General features: G+C 41.2%; 1 protein-coding gene across 4 annotated transcripts in view; it reads right to left on the bottom strand.

The window, feature by feature from the left end:
* Positions 1–14,656, bottom strand: part of MINDY4 (MINDY lysine 48 deubiquitinase 4) — a 74,295-nt gene extending 59,639 nt beyond the window's left edge. For 2 of the 4 annotated variants that reach the window (XM_021541859.2, XM_077789618.1), the window contains exons 1-5: positions 14,466–14,656; positions 12,635–12,754; positions 11,563–11,765; positions 8,087–8,345; positions 6,636–7,054 (exon numbers count right to left, since the gene is read on the bottom strand). In XM_021541859.2, coding sequence (XP_021397534.2) covers positions 6,636–7,054; positions 8,087–8,345; positions 11,563–11,765; positions 12,635–12,754; positions 14,466–14,528 — 1,064 coding nt within the window. In that variant the 5' untranslated portion in view covers positions 14,529–14,656. Of the gene's footprint in view, positions 1–6,635; positions 7,055–8,086; positions 8,346–11,562; positions 11,766–12,634; positions 12,755–14,008; positions 14,202–14,465 lie in introns of those variants that run through there. The other 2 variants (XM_021541860.2, XM_077789625.1) reach the window with 2 other exon arrangements.
* Between the last annotated feature and the right edge of the window lie 2,846 nt (positions 14,657–17,502).

Here is a 17,502-nt window from a genome sequence, read left to right as displayed (position 1 = left end):
AGCAAAAGTTCAGGGCAGGAAAGATAAAAATATTTAGCACACAGTACAAGCTTCAGACAAAAAATGCCTAAAGGAACATGAAAAATATTTAAAGTATTTTAACAGAGGTGGATATGTAGCAAGGAAGAGAAACACCAGTCAAAAATCAATTCCAGTTATGGATAACAGTGCAAAACATGGCAAATGGAAGGTGAACACAACAAAAAAAAATTCCTTATAATAGGAACTGCTAGAAAGTGGAATGTATTATCAGGGCAGAGGTGTTACCTGAGTCATTTAAGACTGGAGCAGACATAACTTGGAAAAAGTATTACAGCAAATATAAATATATATAGCAGTGATTAATCTGCCATAGAAAGAAATGACCCTAAAAGTTCTTTTCCATCTGTAATTTCTAAGAGTCTATGAAATATGAGTAATGAATGTTCCACTTGGTGTCTGTGGCAATTCCCTAACCCAACCCCATCTGTGTTAAAACACAGGGCACTGCCAAAAAAGGCTTCTTACCAAACAAGGAGGGATATTTTGGGAATGGGAAGCACTAAACAGTGTCCAGCTGTGGTGAACTCAGCAGAGAGACTGTGGCAGGAGGAGAAACCCTGGCTTGGAGCTCAGGGGCACCTTCCTGGTGGTGGGGCCACAGTGCATGGGAGGGGCCCAGCTTTGGGTTGGAAATGATGCCTTGCCAAGGCTGACCCAGAACAGAGGCTGGACAGAGCTAAAGAATAAAGCAGGGATTTATTCAAAAGATCTCCCCCATGGATCCACTTTGGGCAGCACCAGAGCCCAGCCAGGGCTGCACCCAAATGACCCAAAATGGTCCCAAAATGCACGAGCGCTCCCGGGGCTCTCCCTGGGATCAGTTCTGCTCCATTGGCACCTTGGAGTTCATTGTCCCATTCCAGCTCCAGCCCAGGCAGTCCCATCCTGCTTGTTTTTCTCTCTCCAGCCCACGCTGTTTGTGCTCCTGGGCTGAGGTTTGGATCATTTGTCCTTGGTGCCCAGCTGGAGCAGGAATTGTTTTGTCTCCCTGCTCTGTGCAGAGAGCTCAGCATCCCCTGGTATGGAGCTCAGACCCACACACTAAAGCAGCACAGAATCTGAAAAATATAAAAGCTGAAACCTGAGGCATCAGAAAAGGCACCCAAATCCAACTTCCACAGCCATAACCCATTCCCTGGGGCCTGGAATACCCCTGTGCCCTGCAGGATGCTGGCAGGGGAGCAGCAGCACAGCCAGGCTGCAGCCAGCACTGGTGGTCAGGCACAATCAGGTCACTGTAATCCAGGGGATTGCTCACAATGGAAGGATGAGTGCAGAATCAATTATCCTCCCTGCTCCTGGAACTGCACACCTCTCTGCCTCTGGACAATGGGATTCACTGCTGCATCCCCCTGCTCACTAATGGCAGCAGGAAATTTTTATTTTGACGTCACGATACTCCCACTTCTTTGCGCCTTTCTAATTCTGAGCCATTCCCTTGGAGATCCTAGGAAATATCCTTAACTTCAGGTCCTTTTGTTCCCTTGGTCCAGTTTTACCTTTTTTTTTTTTTCTGATTTCAGTGCTCTGATTTTAATTTTATGCCATTTTTCTTGGAAGTAGGGGAAGGAAGTTGGTGAGCTGTGGATGTGAAAACCAAAATTTCAAGCATCACATGTTCTTTTTCATAACTACCAGAAGAGAAATGGAGCTGTACAGATCAAATCTGCCCATCTAATTCAGCAAAAGGTGGTTGCACCCCACTGCAGAACTGCCAGCTCAGATTTACTCATCCAAAAATTATTCAGCTGACAGCTGGAGGGTTTTTCCACAGCACCACCACACTTTGCACTGATAGACTTAATGAAAAATTAGGAAACCACTTCAGGGGCTACAGGAGCAACAATTGCAGCACACCTCTGTAATCAAGACAAAAGAACTGTTTCTCAACTGTTCTGAAGTGGGTTTTTCTTGCCTTTCCCCAATTTTGTTTGCCCAAGTTGTGAAATGGGGAAATCTTGACCTTCTAACTCCATGTAACCTTCCCAAAAAGTCATTATTCATTGTGGATTTTTTTCCAGAAAAGCAATAGAAAATCTTGAATGCAGTCATCAACTTCAACACCCATTTATTTCTTTGCAATTTCTAAAGATCATGAAGTCCATCCCACTCATTCTTTATTCTATGTGCTGAGATTAATGATAAATATTTCCCTCCAGTAGGGGGTTCAGCACCAAGGAGAATCACAGAATAATTTAGAGGTCACCTGGCCTAACCCTACCTCAAAGTATTAAAGGAAGCAGAGAACCTTTCTTTGCTGCCATTCAAGGCTCTACCCAGGATAAAAGACTCAGGAAAGTCTTTATTAATTTGCCCCCTGTGACCTGAGTTATGTTCCCTCAACATCATCTCTCCCAAGTTCCTATGACCAAGAAACCACAGATACAGCAATTTTTAGGTGGAATCTTGGGTCAGTCACTTGGACTGGGTACTTCTACATTTAGGGTTTTATTCCCTTCAAAATCTCTTAAAAAAAAATAGTGAATAATCCACATTTTACTCGGCCTTGCACACAGTCAAGAGGAACAGGGACTCAACAAAAAAAGGGGAATACTCCTTTGAAGATGAACAATGAAGAAGAGCATCAAAATGATCTGAAAGGGGTTTCAAATTCTCCACTGAAGTGGCACTGAGACATAAAGGTCATTTTTAATTTGTTAAGTTAAACAAAATTGCTGAGAAAGAGCGTGGAGGAATTACTGACATATTTCTGTATAAATATGCATGCACTGCTTGCACAACATCACCACGTCCCAGCATTTAAAGCTTGGCTCCAAATAAGATGGAAACTCCCTTTTTCCAAGGAATCGCATGGAAAAGACAAGGGGCCATGGGTACAAATTACTCCTGGGGACATTCCAGTTGGCCACAAGAGGAAACATTTTTCAAGAGAACAATCAGTCACTGGAACCATCCCCCAGGGAAAACAGTTGAATTCCCAAAGCCTGGGCACTTTTAAGATTTGGCTGGACAGGGTGCTGGGTCACCTTGTCTAAAATGTGCTTTTGCCAAGGAAGGTTGGACCAGGTGATCCTTGAGGTCCCTTCCAACCTGGTGTTGTGGGATTCTGTGAATTGAGAAATTCAACTGGCTGCTGGCTGCTTACAGCTGAGGAAAAATGAAGATTTGCTGCCACCTATATATTGGTTTTCTCATGGATTAATTAAAACAAAAATTCTAAAATAAACCCACCTGTAGAATCTGGGTAGGTTCTACACAGACCTTCAAACAACCTCTACAGAATGATATATTTTTTATTAAATAACCCTTCATGACTTGGCAAAAAATATATAATCATGGCAATAAAGAACCATCATTGACCCCTGTAATTTCTTTCATTAAAAGGTGTGAGTCAAAATGCCATGCATTTGTCCTTCCCTAGGATATTTTATGACAAGGTATTCTTTTAAAGCTTGGCAGTAGTTTTACTTCCAATTTTTTCTCATATGTTTGCACAGGATGCCTTCAGCTTGCAGGCTGTTACAGCACTTTTGGCATGGGAGAAAAAAGAATCAAAAAGAAAAGTAAATGGAAGGAAAAATAAGATTTATCTTTAGTTTTCTCTGGGGAACCAAAACCAGAATTGCAGATGCTGTGAATGAATCAGCTGTGGTTAATCCTATAGAGGTTTATACTTCGATTAGGATTTAGTAACAGAAAATGGAAGAGGATGCAGACAAATACCTGCTGGATTTACACTGTATTTTTTTCACTGCACTACCACTGCAATACAGTGGTAATTACCACTGTAATACACTGGATTATCACTGGAATTTTTCATTCTTTAAAATGCTTGATCACTTTGACCAGAACCTAAAGGGCTCCCAAACACAGCAGGATTTGGCTGAAGGGAAATAAAAGTTTTTCAAGAGCCAGGCCTGATATTGTGGGTGTTTATTTGGAGTCCAGGAGTCCCAGCAGCCCTGCTGGCTTCCGTGGGTGCTTCCAGGAGCCCGGAGCTGAGCAGGGATGCAAATGCTCTGCTGGCTGCAGCTCACACTGCCCGGCAGGAATGGACTCTGGAAAGGGCTCTGCTTAGGAAAGGGCTCCCTCTCCTGCTCCTGCTGAGACCAAAGCAGCTGTGGGAGGAGAGGGAATTGTTCCCAAATCCCTCCCTCCCTGCAGGGATGGAGCACAGAGAGGATGGCAGCACATCCTGTGGGTCACTCCCCATTCCAGCCCAGCTGCTCCAGAGGCTGGGAAGTGTGAGTCCCAACACATCAGAGTGAATGACACAGAGTTACAGAGTTGTTTAGTGTGGGAAATCAAAATGTCCCTCAGACATTTTTGGAGGTTCCAGGCCCAGGTCAGAAGCATTTGAGACCCTGGCAGGCAGCTGCAAACAGCTGTGATTTTGGGTTTGAACCATGGAATGATTTACCAACCTTGCAGGAAGAACAAGAAGTCACAAAAGTTTAAATATTATAGTAGAAGTAGTCACAAAGTAGAGGGAAGAATTTTTGAGTGCTGTACAGGGGGGTTTTAATGCTTGTATGGGGGGGGGTTTGGTTTTGTACATGGGGGTCAGAGGTTTTAAGATGGAGGGATTTGGGCCTGCCCTGTCCTCCCTCTTTCTTCTTCCTCACCACCATGTTCTTGGTGATGTTGGCACTCACAGATTGGTTTAGAGTAGAAAATCACCATTTAATATAGGTAATAGGCACTGGGGAAAAACTGTAACCATGTAACACGTAATGTACCATATAAAAGATAGAAAATCACCATTTAATATAGGTAATAGGCATTGGGAAAAACTGTAACCATGTCACACGGAATGTACCATATAAAAGACAGCAGCAGCCCTGGGCGGGGAGAGAAGAAGCAGTCGGGGTCAGAGAGGATGTCAGGGTGTGTGTGTGCCTCTGTCTGAGCTGTGAGCAAACCACAGCAGCCAGAGGAGAAAATCTTTTAGATAACTTGCAATAAACTGCCTTGAGACCAGACAACAGAGACTGCTGAGCCTTTCTTTGGAAGCTCGGGTTGGAGGAGAGACTTTTCCACCACATGGAGCTACCCCACGACCTAGGGTGAGCTTCGACAGTTTAGATTGAAAAAAGATTTCTCAGATCATCGAGTCCAACCATTACCCCAACACTGCCATGTCCAGCACCGAACCCTGTCCCCAAGTGCCACATCCACACAGCTATTGAGCACTTCCAGGGGTGGTGACTCCATCACTGCCCTGGGCAGCCTGTTCCAATGCCTGACCATCATTTCAGTGAAGAAATCTTCCCCGGTATCCAAACTAAATCTCCCCTGATACAGCTTGAGCCCATTTCTTCTCCTCCTGTCCCCGTTCCCTGAAGCAGAGCCCGACCCCGTGGCTGTCCCCTCCTGTCAGGGAGTTGTGCAGAGCCTAAAGGTCCCGCCAGAGCCTCCTTTTCTCCAGGCTGAACCCCTTCCCAGCTCCCTCAGCCACTCTTGGTGCTCCAGAGCCTTCCCCAGCTCCGTTCCCTCCTCTGGACACGCTCCAGCCCCTCAATGTCCTTCTTGCTGAGGGGCCCAAAAGTGTCTCCAGGATTTGAGGTGTGGCCTCAGCAGTGCTGAGTAGAGGGGACAGTCCCTGCCCTGGCCCTGCTGCCACATATTGCTGACCCAGGCCAGGTGCCAGTGGCCTTCTGGCCACCTGGGCACTCCTGGCTGAGTCCAGCACCCCCAGGGCCCTTCCCACTGGGCAGCTTTTCCAACCACTCTTCCCAAAATTATGGTGCTGGCTGGGATTGTTGTGACCCCCCAAGTAGGATCCGGCTGCTAATCAGTGAGGTTTGTATCAGACTTTTCACTGGTTTTTAGCAAAAGTCTTCCCAGGGAATTCCATCCAGCCCACCACACCTCTGAGGCTCATCCATAATGGAGTGTTCATCCATTGATTAGCCAATATCAGGAATACACTCAATATTCTCAGCTTTGCTGGGGGGCTGCCAAAGGCCACTGAAGCTTTCTTCTCTACCTAATTAATGCTGAGTGTGAGGAAAAACTTATCCTGAGAGTGGAAAGGATGAAGTGATGGGGCAGCACTACCTTGTAGGATCAGTCAAGCTGTATAAAACCCAAGTTTTAAGACTTTAGACTGTGGTACTTTGGCCTATTGCATGTTAATCTTTTACAAATTAAATGAATGTGGAATGCTGGCAGCTCTTTTCAGTAAATTTTTGGTTCCAGATAGGAAGCAAGTGCCACTCCTGGCCCATCTGCAGCTCCAGCAGATCCCCAGTTTGATAATTCCCACAGCCCCTGCATTATAGATGTACTTATACCTAATGTGTAATTGCTTCCTTCTCAATAGGGTCTCCCCATATGGTATTTCAATAAGAAATTAAACTGGAAAACAAAATAGGTATAATAATTTTAAGAAATCAGTGTTAGTGTATATGTTTAAAAAATGCTACACCTCCCACTCTTGTATTTTGTCCAAAAAAAAAGAAAAAAAAATAAAAAAAAAACATTAATTAAGAACATAAGAGAGAAAAAAGCCAAAAATATATATCTGGAGTTCTCTGAGGGAGACACTTCTGAAACTTTGGTATCATGAAATAGTGCAGAAAAATAATAAAAACCATGTTTTAGCATAATATCCCCAGAAATACTCTCACCTGTGGCCTGACAACCGACTCTCAGTTTTCCTGAGGGATCTTTCCTTCTTTTCTCTCCCAGCCCCTGAATGTCTGTGAGGGGCACTCACTTTAAGGCTTTTTTCACTGCTGTCTGCACCAGAGCTTGGAAGAGATTTCCTTTCTTCTGCCTTGGCTCTCTCTCTCTCAGCCAGCAGCTTGGAAAAAAAGTCCTCTGGATCTCTGGGGCTGTTCCTTGGTTTTTCAGAGGGAGAATTGGTGTGGGAGCTCAGCACAGCCTTTGATGCAAATTCCACGTGGGATTTTGTTGGAGATGCTTTGATTTCCTGCAGATCAGGGCTTGGGACACTCAGCTCATGCTCTTCGTGCTCCTCACCCCTGGGCTGGGCTGTGCTGCTGATGCTCGTGGATCTTTTGGAAAGCCTCCTTTTCTGGGGATCCTGGAAGGAAGTGCCATGACAGACACAGATTAAAATGTTACCATCTTTAAATAAAGGCAAAAAAGCAAAGGAAAGCTCTAGCACTGATTTCTGAGCTAAGCTATTAATTCATTTTTAGCAATCAGCTTCTAGAGTAAATCAGATTTTTAAAAAAATCAGTAATAAAATTAGTAAAAAAAAAAGACAAACACTTTCACTTAAAATTTTACTAATATTAAAGACGCTACCTACCATTAAAACATGTTTTCCATGGTTTTACCAAGAACAACAACAAATTACCTCCTAAGAGCTTTATTTTGGGATTGCATGTATCTGAAGACATCAAGACATATAAGATATTTTAGTGGTACCTACCACTATGGGTATCTAGTCTTTAATTCTAAATCAGAGATATTTACAAATATCCAACTAATTAATTGAATTCCCATATGCTCTTCAGTACTACCTAAATGTCACAGTTAAATATTTTAATTTCTCATTATCACAAGCTTAACTTTATATTGGAAATGTCCCTGTCATTATATAAAAGAAGCATAAAGGAAAAAAAAATAGACAAGGAAATTTTAACTGTGCTTTGAAAGCACTTCTTGATGGAATATGGTCTGATCTAATCAATTCAGAAACATTATTTACAATTGAAAGCAATTTTCAGTTCCAAATAATACTGATTAAATGTGGGGTCTTGGAAAAACCAGAGTGAAACAGATACTGTGAAGGTAACAAAGCAATTTTCACAGGAAAATAGAAAACTAAATTTGTCAAGAGGTTTCAGGAATGGGGAAGAATTATAAAGGAATTCAGTGACCTGAGCTCACAGACATGCAGGGGGTAGTTGCCTGCAGTGGTTATATCTGAAATTCTGAATGAAGCACAAGGATTTCCCTAACTTACCACTTCTCTTCAGCCTGCAGAGTTAATGCATTGACATGCAGAAGCCACTGGAACATTATTTACAAGTGACTTTTTTATCCCAGCAGGCTGGATATAAAACCCGTGGGCAAGCCAAACATTTTGCAAAGTGTTGGGAATCACCTCTGGTGGACTTGCCACTGGTCCAGCCATCATTCCTCTGGCAATGAGACCAGCCCTGGGCCTGGACTTCTCCTTCCCTGTGGATTTCAGCTCCTCAGAAATCACAGCTGCTTTTAAATCCTCTCGACTGTCTTGTAACTTCTTGTCCCAAGCACAGGGTAAGTTACTGCCGTGAATTGTCCCTGTGTGGCATTTTTCACTTCTGTGCTGATGTTTTCTGGGTGGAGGGATTTTATCCAGTGGATTCTCAGCATCATACCTAGAGGGAAGAAAGAGGAAAAGCTTGAAAGAGCAAAGTAATGCACAAGTGAATGAATAAAACCAGCTAATTAAAGCACTGCTGTCAAGTAAAGTTACATTTTATCTCGAAATGGTAATCAAATGCAGCCACTTTTCACCAGAACATCTGGATGTAGGACTTCAAAACATTATTTCATCATTATAATGTGTCACAATTGGTTATAATACGGGTAACACAATCCCGTGATTGCTTATTTTGATGTAAAAGGGGTTCAAACTGAGAGAGGGGAAATTTACATTAGATATTGGGAAGAAATCCATCCCTGTGAGGATGGGGATGCCCTGGCACAGGTGCTTAGAGAAGCTGTGGCTGCCTCTGGATCCCTGGAACTGCCCAAGGCCAGCTTGGATGGGGCTTGGAGCAGCCTGGGATAGTGGAAAGTGTCCCTGCCTGTGCAGGGGGTGGAATGAGATGAGCTTTTAGCTCCCTTCCAGCCCAGTCCATTCTGTGATTGTATGACTGTATATCATTGCAAAAAGTACAATTTATATGTTATATACAGGACAGGTCCTAAGCTACAACCAGCAGTTCCTGTTCCTTCTCCGTCTGCTTGAAAATTTGTTAACACTGTTGCTTACATCCTCTGTTCTCCTGTAACTTAGAATGACTCTACTGACCCTTCTGACTCTGTTCAGCTGTAGAACACTTACTTTAGTCCAAAAACAAAAGCACTTTTGTGATGGAAATTATTTTACTGAGTAGTTCCCAGCTCCGTGCCCGTTTATAAATTTATAAATTCTGTGTAACTCAAAAACACTCTCTCTCCTTAATTCAAGGAAACAAGTCCCTGAACTTGTTTTTCCTTCTGGGATGTTTTTCTCCATCCTGATTCACTGTAAAGCAACTCCATAAGCTGAAACATGTTGTACCACAAAAATGTTCCTTTTATTTAACCCATTTTTCCAGGAGTGTCTCGTGTGGTGAGGACACACTCTGTATGATGTGTATGATACCCTGTGAAGGCTGACCTAGAACAGAGGCTGGACAGAGCTAAAGAATAAAGCAGGGATTTATTCAAAGGATCTCCTCCATGGATCCACCTTGGGCAGCACCAGAGCCCAGCCAGGGCTGCACCCAAATGACCCAAAATGGTCCCAAAATGCACGAGCGCTCCCGGGGCTCTCCCTGGGATCAGTTCTGCTCCATTGGCACCTTGGAGTTCATTGTCCCATTCCAGCTCCAGCCCAGGCAGTCCCATCCTGCTTGTTTTTCTCTCTCCAGCCCACGCTGTTTGTGCTCCTGGGCTGAGATTTGGATCATTTGTCCTTGGTGCCCAGCTGGAGCAGGAATTGTTTTGTCTCCCTGCTCTGTGCACAGAGCTCAGCATCTCCTGGTATGGAGCTCAGACCCACACACTAAAGCAGCACAGAACCTGAAAATATAAAAGCTAAAACCTGAGGCATCGTGTATGTAAACTGAGGGGAGCCTGATCTGCCTCTGGAATCATCAGGAAAAGTAAGGACTGCTACTCCCAACCCAGCTCCACACCCCTCACTACCAAGGGGTGCTAGCTCAGAGAATGTTTTACTCACAGCAACCTCCAAGAGCAAAGTTAAAAGCAAAGAGAGTCATTAATAAGGAACCAGTGCAGAGTCCTGTCTGATTAAAGTCTCTACCCCTGAAAGCACTTTTAAGAGTTGCAGCAGTTGAAATAAAAACTGATTTCAGGCACTGGCTGGCTGACCTTGGCAATCCCTGGTTTTCCCTTGCCCAAAGGGGATGGCAGTGCTGAGGATGAGCCTCAGGGCAGAGTTAGATGGGATATTGGGAAGAAATCCTTCCCTGTGAGGACGGTGAGGCTGACACAGGTTGCCCAGAGGAGCTGTGGCTGCCCCATCCCTGGAAGTGTCCAAGGCCAGGTTGGATGGGGCTTGGAGCAAGCTGGGATAGAGGAATGGGATGGAATGAGATGATCTTTAAGGTCCTTTCTATTGTAAATGCAGGCGAACCCAATGGGAAGAACTGACAATGTCTGACTCAATTCAGAAGGCTGAATTATTTCTTTATTATAACTATGCTAAAATATATTAATATACTATATAAAAGGAGGATACTAAAACTACATACTACTTTCTCTGACTCTCACACAACTCGTGACCCTCTCCCTAGAGTCCAGCCCCAGGTGGGTTGGATTGGCCATCAGGCTCAAACAATCCTCACCAGAATCCAACCAAGCAATCACCCCAGGTAAACAATTCTCCAAACACATTCCACATAGGAAAAACAAGGAGCAGAATTAGAAATTGTTTTCTCTTTCATTTCTCTCTGTGCACCTCTATGAAAAATCCTGAGAGGGAGAGAAATGTGCTGGCCACACCCTTCCAACACTAACACCACTGAGAACTGCTGTTCCCTCCCAGAGCAGCATTGGGGGAGAAATCCATGAAAAGGAAAGAAAAAGGGATTAACAATACAAAAAAGTGGAAAAAAAAGAAAAGGGGAAAAGGCCTTTGCACTGCCTCTTTTTCAACTGCTTCTGAGCTCAACTTAAAACATCTTGGCTTTCTTCCCCTATAAGAAATAACTTCATGTTTTTTTTTTTCATGCACTGATTTGGCTGCTTTGGGCATGCTGCATTTAGGATGAAGGACAAAACCTTATTAGTTCCCTGAGGGAGGAGGCTGGGAAGCTGAATTACACTTCTGTGCTCATTTTAAAAGCTCTCTATGGAAGTACAGGGCTGTTAATCCTCTTTGAGGCACAAATAATGAAAAACTTGGTTACATGCTGTTTTCAGGTATTCTGAACAGGTCTGAACCTACACTATTTGTAACCACACTGAATTTAAGACAGCAAAACTTGCTTTTTCCTATGTAAGGCATGACTATATGTGTAGTTTGAGCACAGGTGGTTTGTTTTACCTCTAAACCTGCTTCAATTTGAGTATTTCCAATGTAAAATGCATGAAATCTCCTATTTCAATGTGCTTCAGTGATTGAAAGATGCAATTGAGGTTATCAATCTTCATAATTGGCAGGGAACATAAAAGATCATTTTTGAAGGGTGGCTTGCACAGGAAATTTTAATAATCTGGAAAATTAAGCTCTGTGTTACGTGGATAACTAATAAAACAAAGTTGAGCTCAAGATATAAAAGAGAAAACATTTAACACTTTCCCTTCATTAAGAAAAAATAAGAGAATGCACAGGGCAAAGAGAAATAAATCAGACTGTACCTGGAGGCCTGAGTTCTGCTCTCATCCAGAGCACTGGCATTCCCATGATCCTCATCCAGGAGGTCGGGTGGGTGGGATGCTGAGCTCTTACTCTGAGGAGCTGCCAAAACTGAGCTGGAACCAGAGCTCCTGGAAGTCCCACGGTGCTCCAGGAAGTAATTAGTAATAATTTCCAGCAGTGTTTTCAGTGGGTTCTCTTTTGCCTGGCCAAAAAGAGAAATAAAGCTCTTGGTGGCTATTGAAATGCTGGGTTAGTCTGGCTGCAGGGTATGATTTTTACAGTGTACAGCTGAATATTTTAACTGTTTCCTGGAGTTACCTGAGGGTGTATCCCAGGAGTGACTGTACAAACAATCCAGGGAAATAGAAGATGGCAACTGGAGAATGTCAAAAGCTCAAAGGTGCTGCTGTGTTAAGTGAAGGAATCATGACACAAAAAAAACAACCTGTCACAGTGATTTCTCACTCTCATTTCAGCTAAATACTCCAAAGTGTGGGAACTGTGCTAGAATGCACCTTGTCTACACTGGGAGAGAATTTTTTGAAGTGGCATTTATAGACTTATATGAAGATACCAAAAGTATTGTGGTGCCTCAAGTTATGAGTGAACTGTTTATATTGGATTTCCAATTGTTGCTATTGGACACGAAATGACTGCACAGAAGTTTGGTAAGTTCAAAAGAGAAAAAGACCCAGTTTTATTCAAACATCTGGTATTTATAGAATTCTAAAGGTGACCATGGATTGGAGGATAGAATGACCACCTCTCCAACCACACTGATCCAAAGATCAATCAATCATTTCTCTCTACCTACAGAGAAATATGTAAACTCTTCTATTTATCCAGGAAATTGTGCAAGAATTCTGACTCTCAAGTATGTAAACATTATCAGAAGGCTAAAGAAGTTTTATGAGAACTTTAAAACTTTCAGAAGAGCTATAAAGAAAACACTTTTAAAAATCAGGACAACAGATAATAAATGCTAATTTCCACCTGCTGTGCCACATATAAAGCTGCAAATGGAAATGGGCATGCAAGGATATTTCCACATGGTGCCAGGAGTTCCCTCACCTTGTTCTGTTTGTACAGGGAGTGCAGGTGCAGGACATTCCTGAGCTCGTTCCTGTTGTTGATGCTGAGTGCAGAGCGGGGAAGCTCCCGGTCCATGGTGCTGATGGTTTTCTTCAGCCCCTGGGAAGGAAAAGTGTCAGACCCCGAAGCTTTTACTCTGGGTTTCGTTGGGTGTGACATGAAACTTGTGGGTGGCAGCAGTTTGTAACCAGGAAATCCTCAGAGCCTGTGCTGTGATGCTACAGCCTTGAATTATAGCAGCCCACGGATGTGTAAATAATTTAGGTGGCTGTGTGAGATGGAAATTGCTGAACAGAGAAAAACAAAAACCTCTGTGTAGCTGCCTTCAGCTGCTGAACAGCCTCCTAATACTGAATAAAAGGCCCTGAGTTGAAATTATTCCAGCCAGCCTCAGGTTGGAAATCAGTCAGATCTCCATGTCATCAGCTGCTCTGGGGTCTTCCAACTCCAATTTTCAGTCTTTGATCAGCACCCACAGGCACCTCAGAGAAAAACCCATGGGCATCTCACTCTCTGCAGGGAGACACTGATTTATTGTGAGCTGGATCCCAAAATAATTTAACTGGTACAACAGCAGGCTACTATTTTGAGAGAGAAAGCCCTGATTCCTTCTGTGGAGGGTTATTGTCACAACAAAGGATTTTCTTTTTCTGATAACAGAGTGTCTGGCTCAGATTTATGAAATTAAGGGCAAGTTGTGGTAAATAAAGGATCAGTAGGCTTTGATGTGTTTGAAAGCACAAAGGATTACCAGTGTCCCTTGTTTTGAAAATGTGAATTTGGAGATGAGATGGAAAACACGAGACTGAGGTTTGTGTAATACTTCATCAGACAGTGAATGCTTAATTTCTAACTCATTCCTGACACGGGGGGGTCCAACATCAGCAATACTTCCTAAAGATTGAACATAAATACAAAGTAATAGGTGCTGCTACATAGAAATGTGAAGGTGGTTTCCAGTCTGCTCAGTCCCACACTCCCTGCATGTCTGTGTAGTGCAAACTTTGCTTTATAGGATTAAATTCCTGACAGGTAAAATGGTGTCATTTCTCCCCTTACCTCAATTCCTTTCCCCCCATCAAAAAAGGGGTTTTTTGCTGAGTTATTACTGAAAACGAGGGGGGAAAAATGTGTGTTACCAGTGTCTCTAAAACTGTCACCTTTTGCCTTAATTTAAAAAAGAAACAAATAATTTTTTAAAAATAGGCTTTGTGTGCCTCTTACAAACAGAAGGACAACAACAAAATAGACAATCCATGAAGGAAAAAAAATTTAAAATTAAAAATAAAAAAATAAAAATAAAACCCAACCTGCAAACAACAAGCAAAACCAAACTGAAAGCGCGTTTCTTACTTTAATTTCCAGTCTCGCAGGTGTGTGTGGGTAAGCATGGCTTTGCCCTGAGCAGGAGGAAGCAGCTCCACGGCCGGGAATAAAAGGGCACTGTGGGAGATGTAGTCCAGCTGCTCACCCCGGAGCTTTCCTCTCTTCCCACCCAGCTGCTTTCGCTCCGGATAAACCCCCCAGCGCATCCCTGAATCCCCCAGCGCATCCCTGAATCCCCCAGCGCATCCCTGAATCCCCCAGCGCATCCCCGAATCCCCCAGCGCATCCCTGAATCCCCCAGCGCATCCCCGAATCCCCCAGCGCATCCCTGAATCCCCCAGCGCATCCCTGAATCCCCCAGCATCCCCGAATCCCCCAGCGCATCCCCGAATCCCCCAGCGCATCCCTGAATCCCCCAGCGCATCCCCGAATCCCCCAGCCCTTCCCGTTTTCCCCGGCTGCGAGGAAACTCACACAAGTTTACCTTTCTACTGAGAAACTCTCTCACCAGTGATGCGGCCACTTCTTGCACGAAGGCGTTGTCCATGGTTCAGCCCCCCAAAAGCGCTTTTGGGCTGCGGGGATGCGGCATCGCCGCTGCCCGCGGGGATGGGGACGGAGCCCGCGGGGATGTCGCCCTGGGTACCACAACTCCCGGAAACCGGCGCTACTCCTCCCCCTGCGGAGGGAGGGATGCAGAGAGGAAGGAAGGAAGCCGGACAGAAATTCGGGATGGAGGGAAGTTGTGGAGAACGCAAAAAAAAAAAAAAAAAAAAAAAAAAAAAAAAAAAAAAAAAAAAAAAAATCACCACAAAAATCAAGCATACCTTGAAATAAATTTGGAATAAAAGAATTAAATGATTAATTCTGTCGTAAAGAACAAAGATAGGTAATGGCTTTCGCATTTATGTATTAACTTTTGTTTTGCAAGTCATACTTGTGAAAAACAGAATTCACTGCTTAGAGTTTTTTGAATAATAATAATAATAATTTTTATTATTATTATTATTATTATTATGTTGTTGTTGTTGTTGTTGTTTTGTTGTTGTTGTTGTTGTAAAAGTCATAATAATTTAAAAATAAATAATAAACATTTAAAATAATAATAAATACATAATAAAAAACACATCATAATAGTAATAAATTTAATAATAAAATAATAGTAAAAATTTCATAATAATAAAAAATAATAAAAATTGTAAATAATAATAAACACAAAAATAAACACATAATAATAATAATAAATGAAATTAATAATAATAGTAAAAATCATAATTATAATAAAATAAATAATAAAAATTAAAATAAAAATAACCACATAATATAATAATAATAATAATTACTATAATAATATATTTATAATTATTATAATAATTATTATTATTGTTACTGCTTTTTTTTTTTTTACTTTTTTTTTTTTTAACTACACTATTTCCAGCGCTGGGGTGCCAAAGCACACAGTGCTGTACACAATATTATACATCACTAAGATACAAGAATACTCACGTGTGTCATGCATTATTCAAACATTCTTTCAGACTTTCTGATATTTTGGGAACCCCTTTGTTTCACTTCTTCACACTCCAGCTTATCTGCATGAGATCCTGGGTGTCAGGTCAATATTTTTTATTGATAATTTTATTTCTTTTTGTGTCTCCATCCTGCTGTTTCACATGCTTTGATAAGATTTTCGTGTGTCCTGAATTTTAACGTGGTATTCTCCAATTGTGCTCTGGTTTGTCTCAGGGTTATCTCATCACTTGGACAGGTTGGTCAGGGGATGGCCTTACACTGGTTTTAGTTACAAAAAAGCCTTTTTCACATTTTTCCTAAAGTCTGTAATACAGTACATTCATCACATTATCATTTCCATAAGTGATACAAAGATATTGTGAAAAATGCATATTTTATGATTGGCTTTTTGCAAATATTACAATGAATATTATATGTGTAATGTTAGAAAGTTATGCTGTATTAATTCTCTTACGTAGTGTGTTAAATGTAGTTTTAGGTTCCAACATAATGTTAAAATAGAGACTATGTATGTGGGGGGACTTGTTTTTTTTTTAGGAATGAGATCTTCGCTTTGAGGAACACCTAAATTTTCCAAAGGAGAGGAAATTATGGTTTTCTTATCAGAAGAAACTAATTTCTTCAGGCCTTGCTCAGACTGGAAGAGGCCAAGGGATTAAAGGAAACAGGTGACATAAACAGACAGAATTTCTTGTTTTAAATAGAATATATGCATAACCATGAAGGATGTATGAATATGCAACAAGTGTATTTTTTAAGGATAATTCCTTTGTTCACAATGGATGCTTTTCATGACTTAGTGTCCGAGAGCATCCAGACGTCTGTAATTCTTTTCTTTTTATTGTCTCGTAATTGTCCCAACTCCAAACTTTATTACTCTAATTGTATTATTATTTTTGTAGCCATTTTTATTATTATTAAACTTTTAAAATTTTAAAAACCAAGTGATAGGCATTTTTCACAGATATTATATTCATTACACTCCTATTTTTATGAGCAATACAATGCATACTTAAGCTGATATATTGTATTATACTAACCTGCAGCTAAAAAGAGTTATAATTGGTACCATTTCAAACTACCTATAATCACTAATAACATGCATAGACTAATACATAAATGTGAAAGCCAATATTATCTGGTCATTTTTCACATTATTGATGACAAAAATCCTAATATAATTAGGATATTTTATTTTTGTTTATTATTATTTATTTTCATTTTATTATTAAAAATAATAAAATAGAAAATATTTATTTATATAGAAAATTATAATTATTACAAAAAATAATTTGTAATTACTGTTTTTTGTTAGAGATACATATTGTAATATTGGCTTTTTGAAAATATTAAAATGGATTTTATATGTGTAGTGTTAGTGTAACTTTGTTACAAAGACATACTTTTTATTTCTGATCCAAGGAAGAGATATGTTAAACAATTCTTGGAACATGTAAACTAGTTCGGGGAAAAGTTTACCATACATAAAGTCTATAAATATGCAACAGGCTGATATAATAAAAAAATATTTAAAAGTTAGTCCCAAAGATAACAGGGCGGTCTTGACTGAGTGCCAAGGTGCCCCCAGCCCTAATAACCTTTATAGTTTTTGTCTCCTATTGTCCTTTATTAAACTTTTTAAATTTTCACAGGGGAGTGAACGTATTTTTCACATTTTGATATAGAATAATCTGTCAGTTTATGTATGCACCACATAGCTTTTATAAATAGTAGTGCAATAGATTTTATCTTAGACCATAGGATAATAGAGACTGTGCAATGTTAAAATGCATTTTCATATAACTAACTCAGAAAATGGTGTAAAATAATTAGGTGTTTTCCCATATTTGGGAACTATCTTATCTAAAAGATAACAGAAACAAAAACCAGAGCACAAAAAAAAAAAAAGGATTTATTGGCCTTCATTATTAGGGAGTGAAAATACAATAGGATGGAACCACAAAAATAAATAAAATATAAAAGTAAAA

Source organism: Lonchura striata, chromosome 1 (genome assembly GCF_046129695.1).
Source record: "Lonchura striata isolate bLonStr1 chromosome 1, bLonStr1.mat, whole genome shotgun sequence".
NCBI classification, from domain to species: Eukaryota; Metazoa; Chordata; class Aves; order Passeriformes; family Estrildidae; genus Lonchura; species Lonchura striata.
Note: the sequence above shows the minus strand (reverse complement) of the source record. Positions and strands in the feature narration are given on the sequence as shown.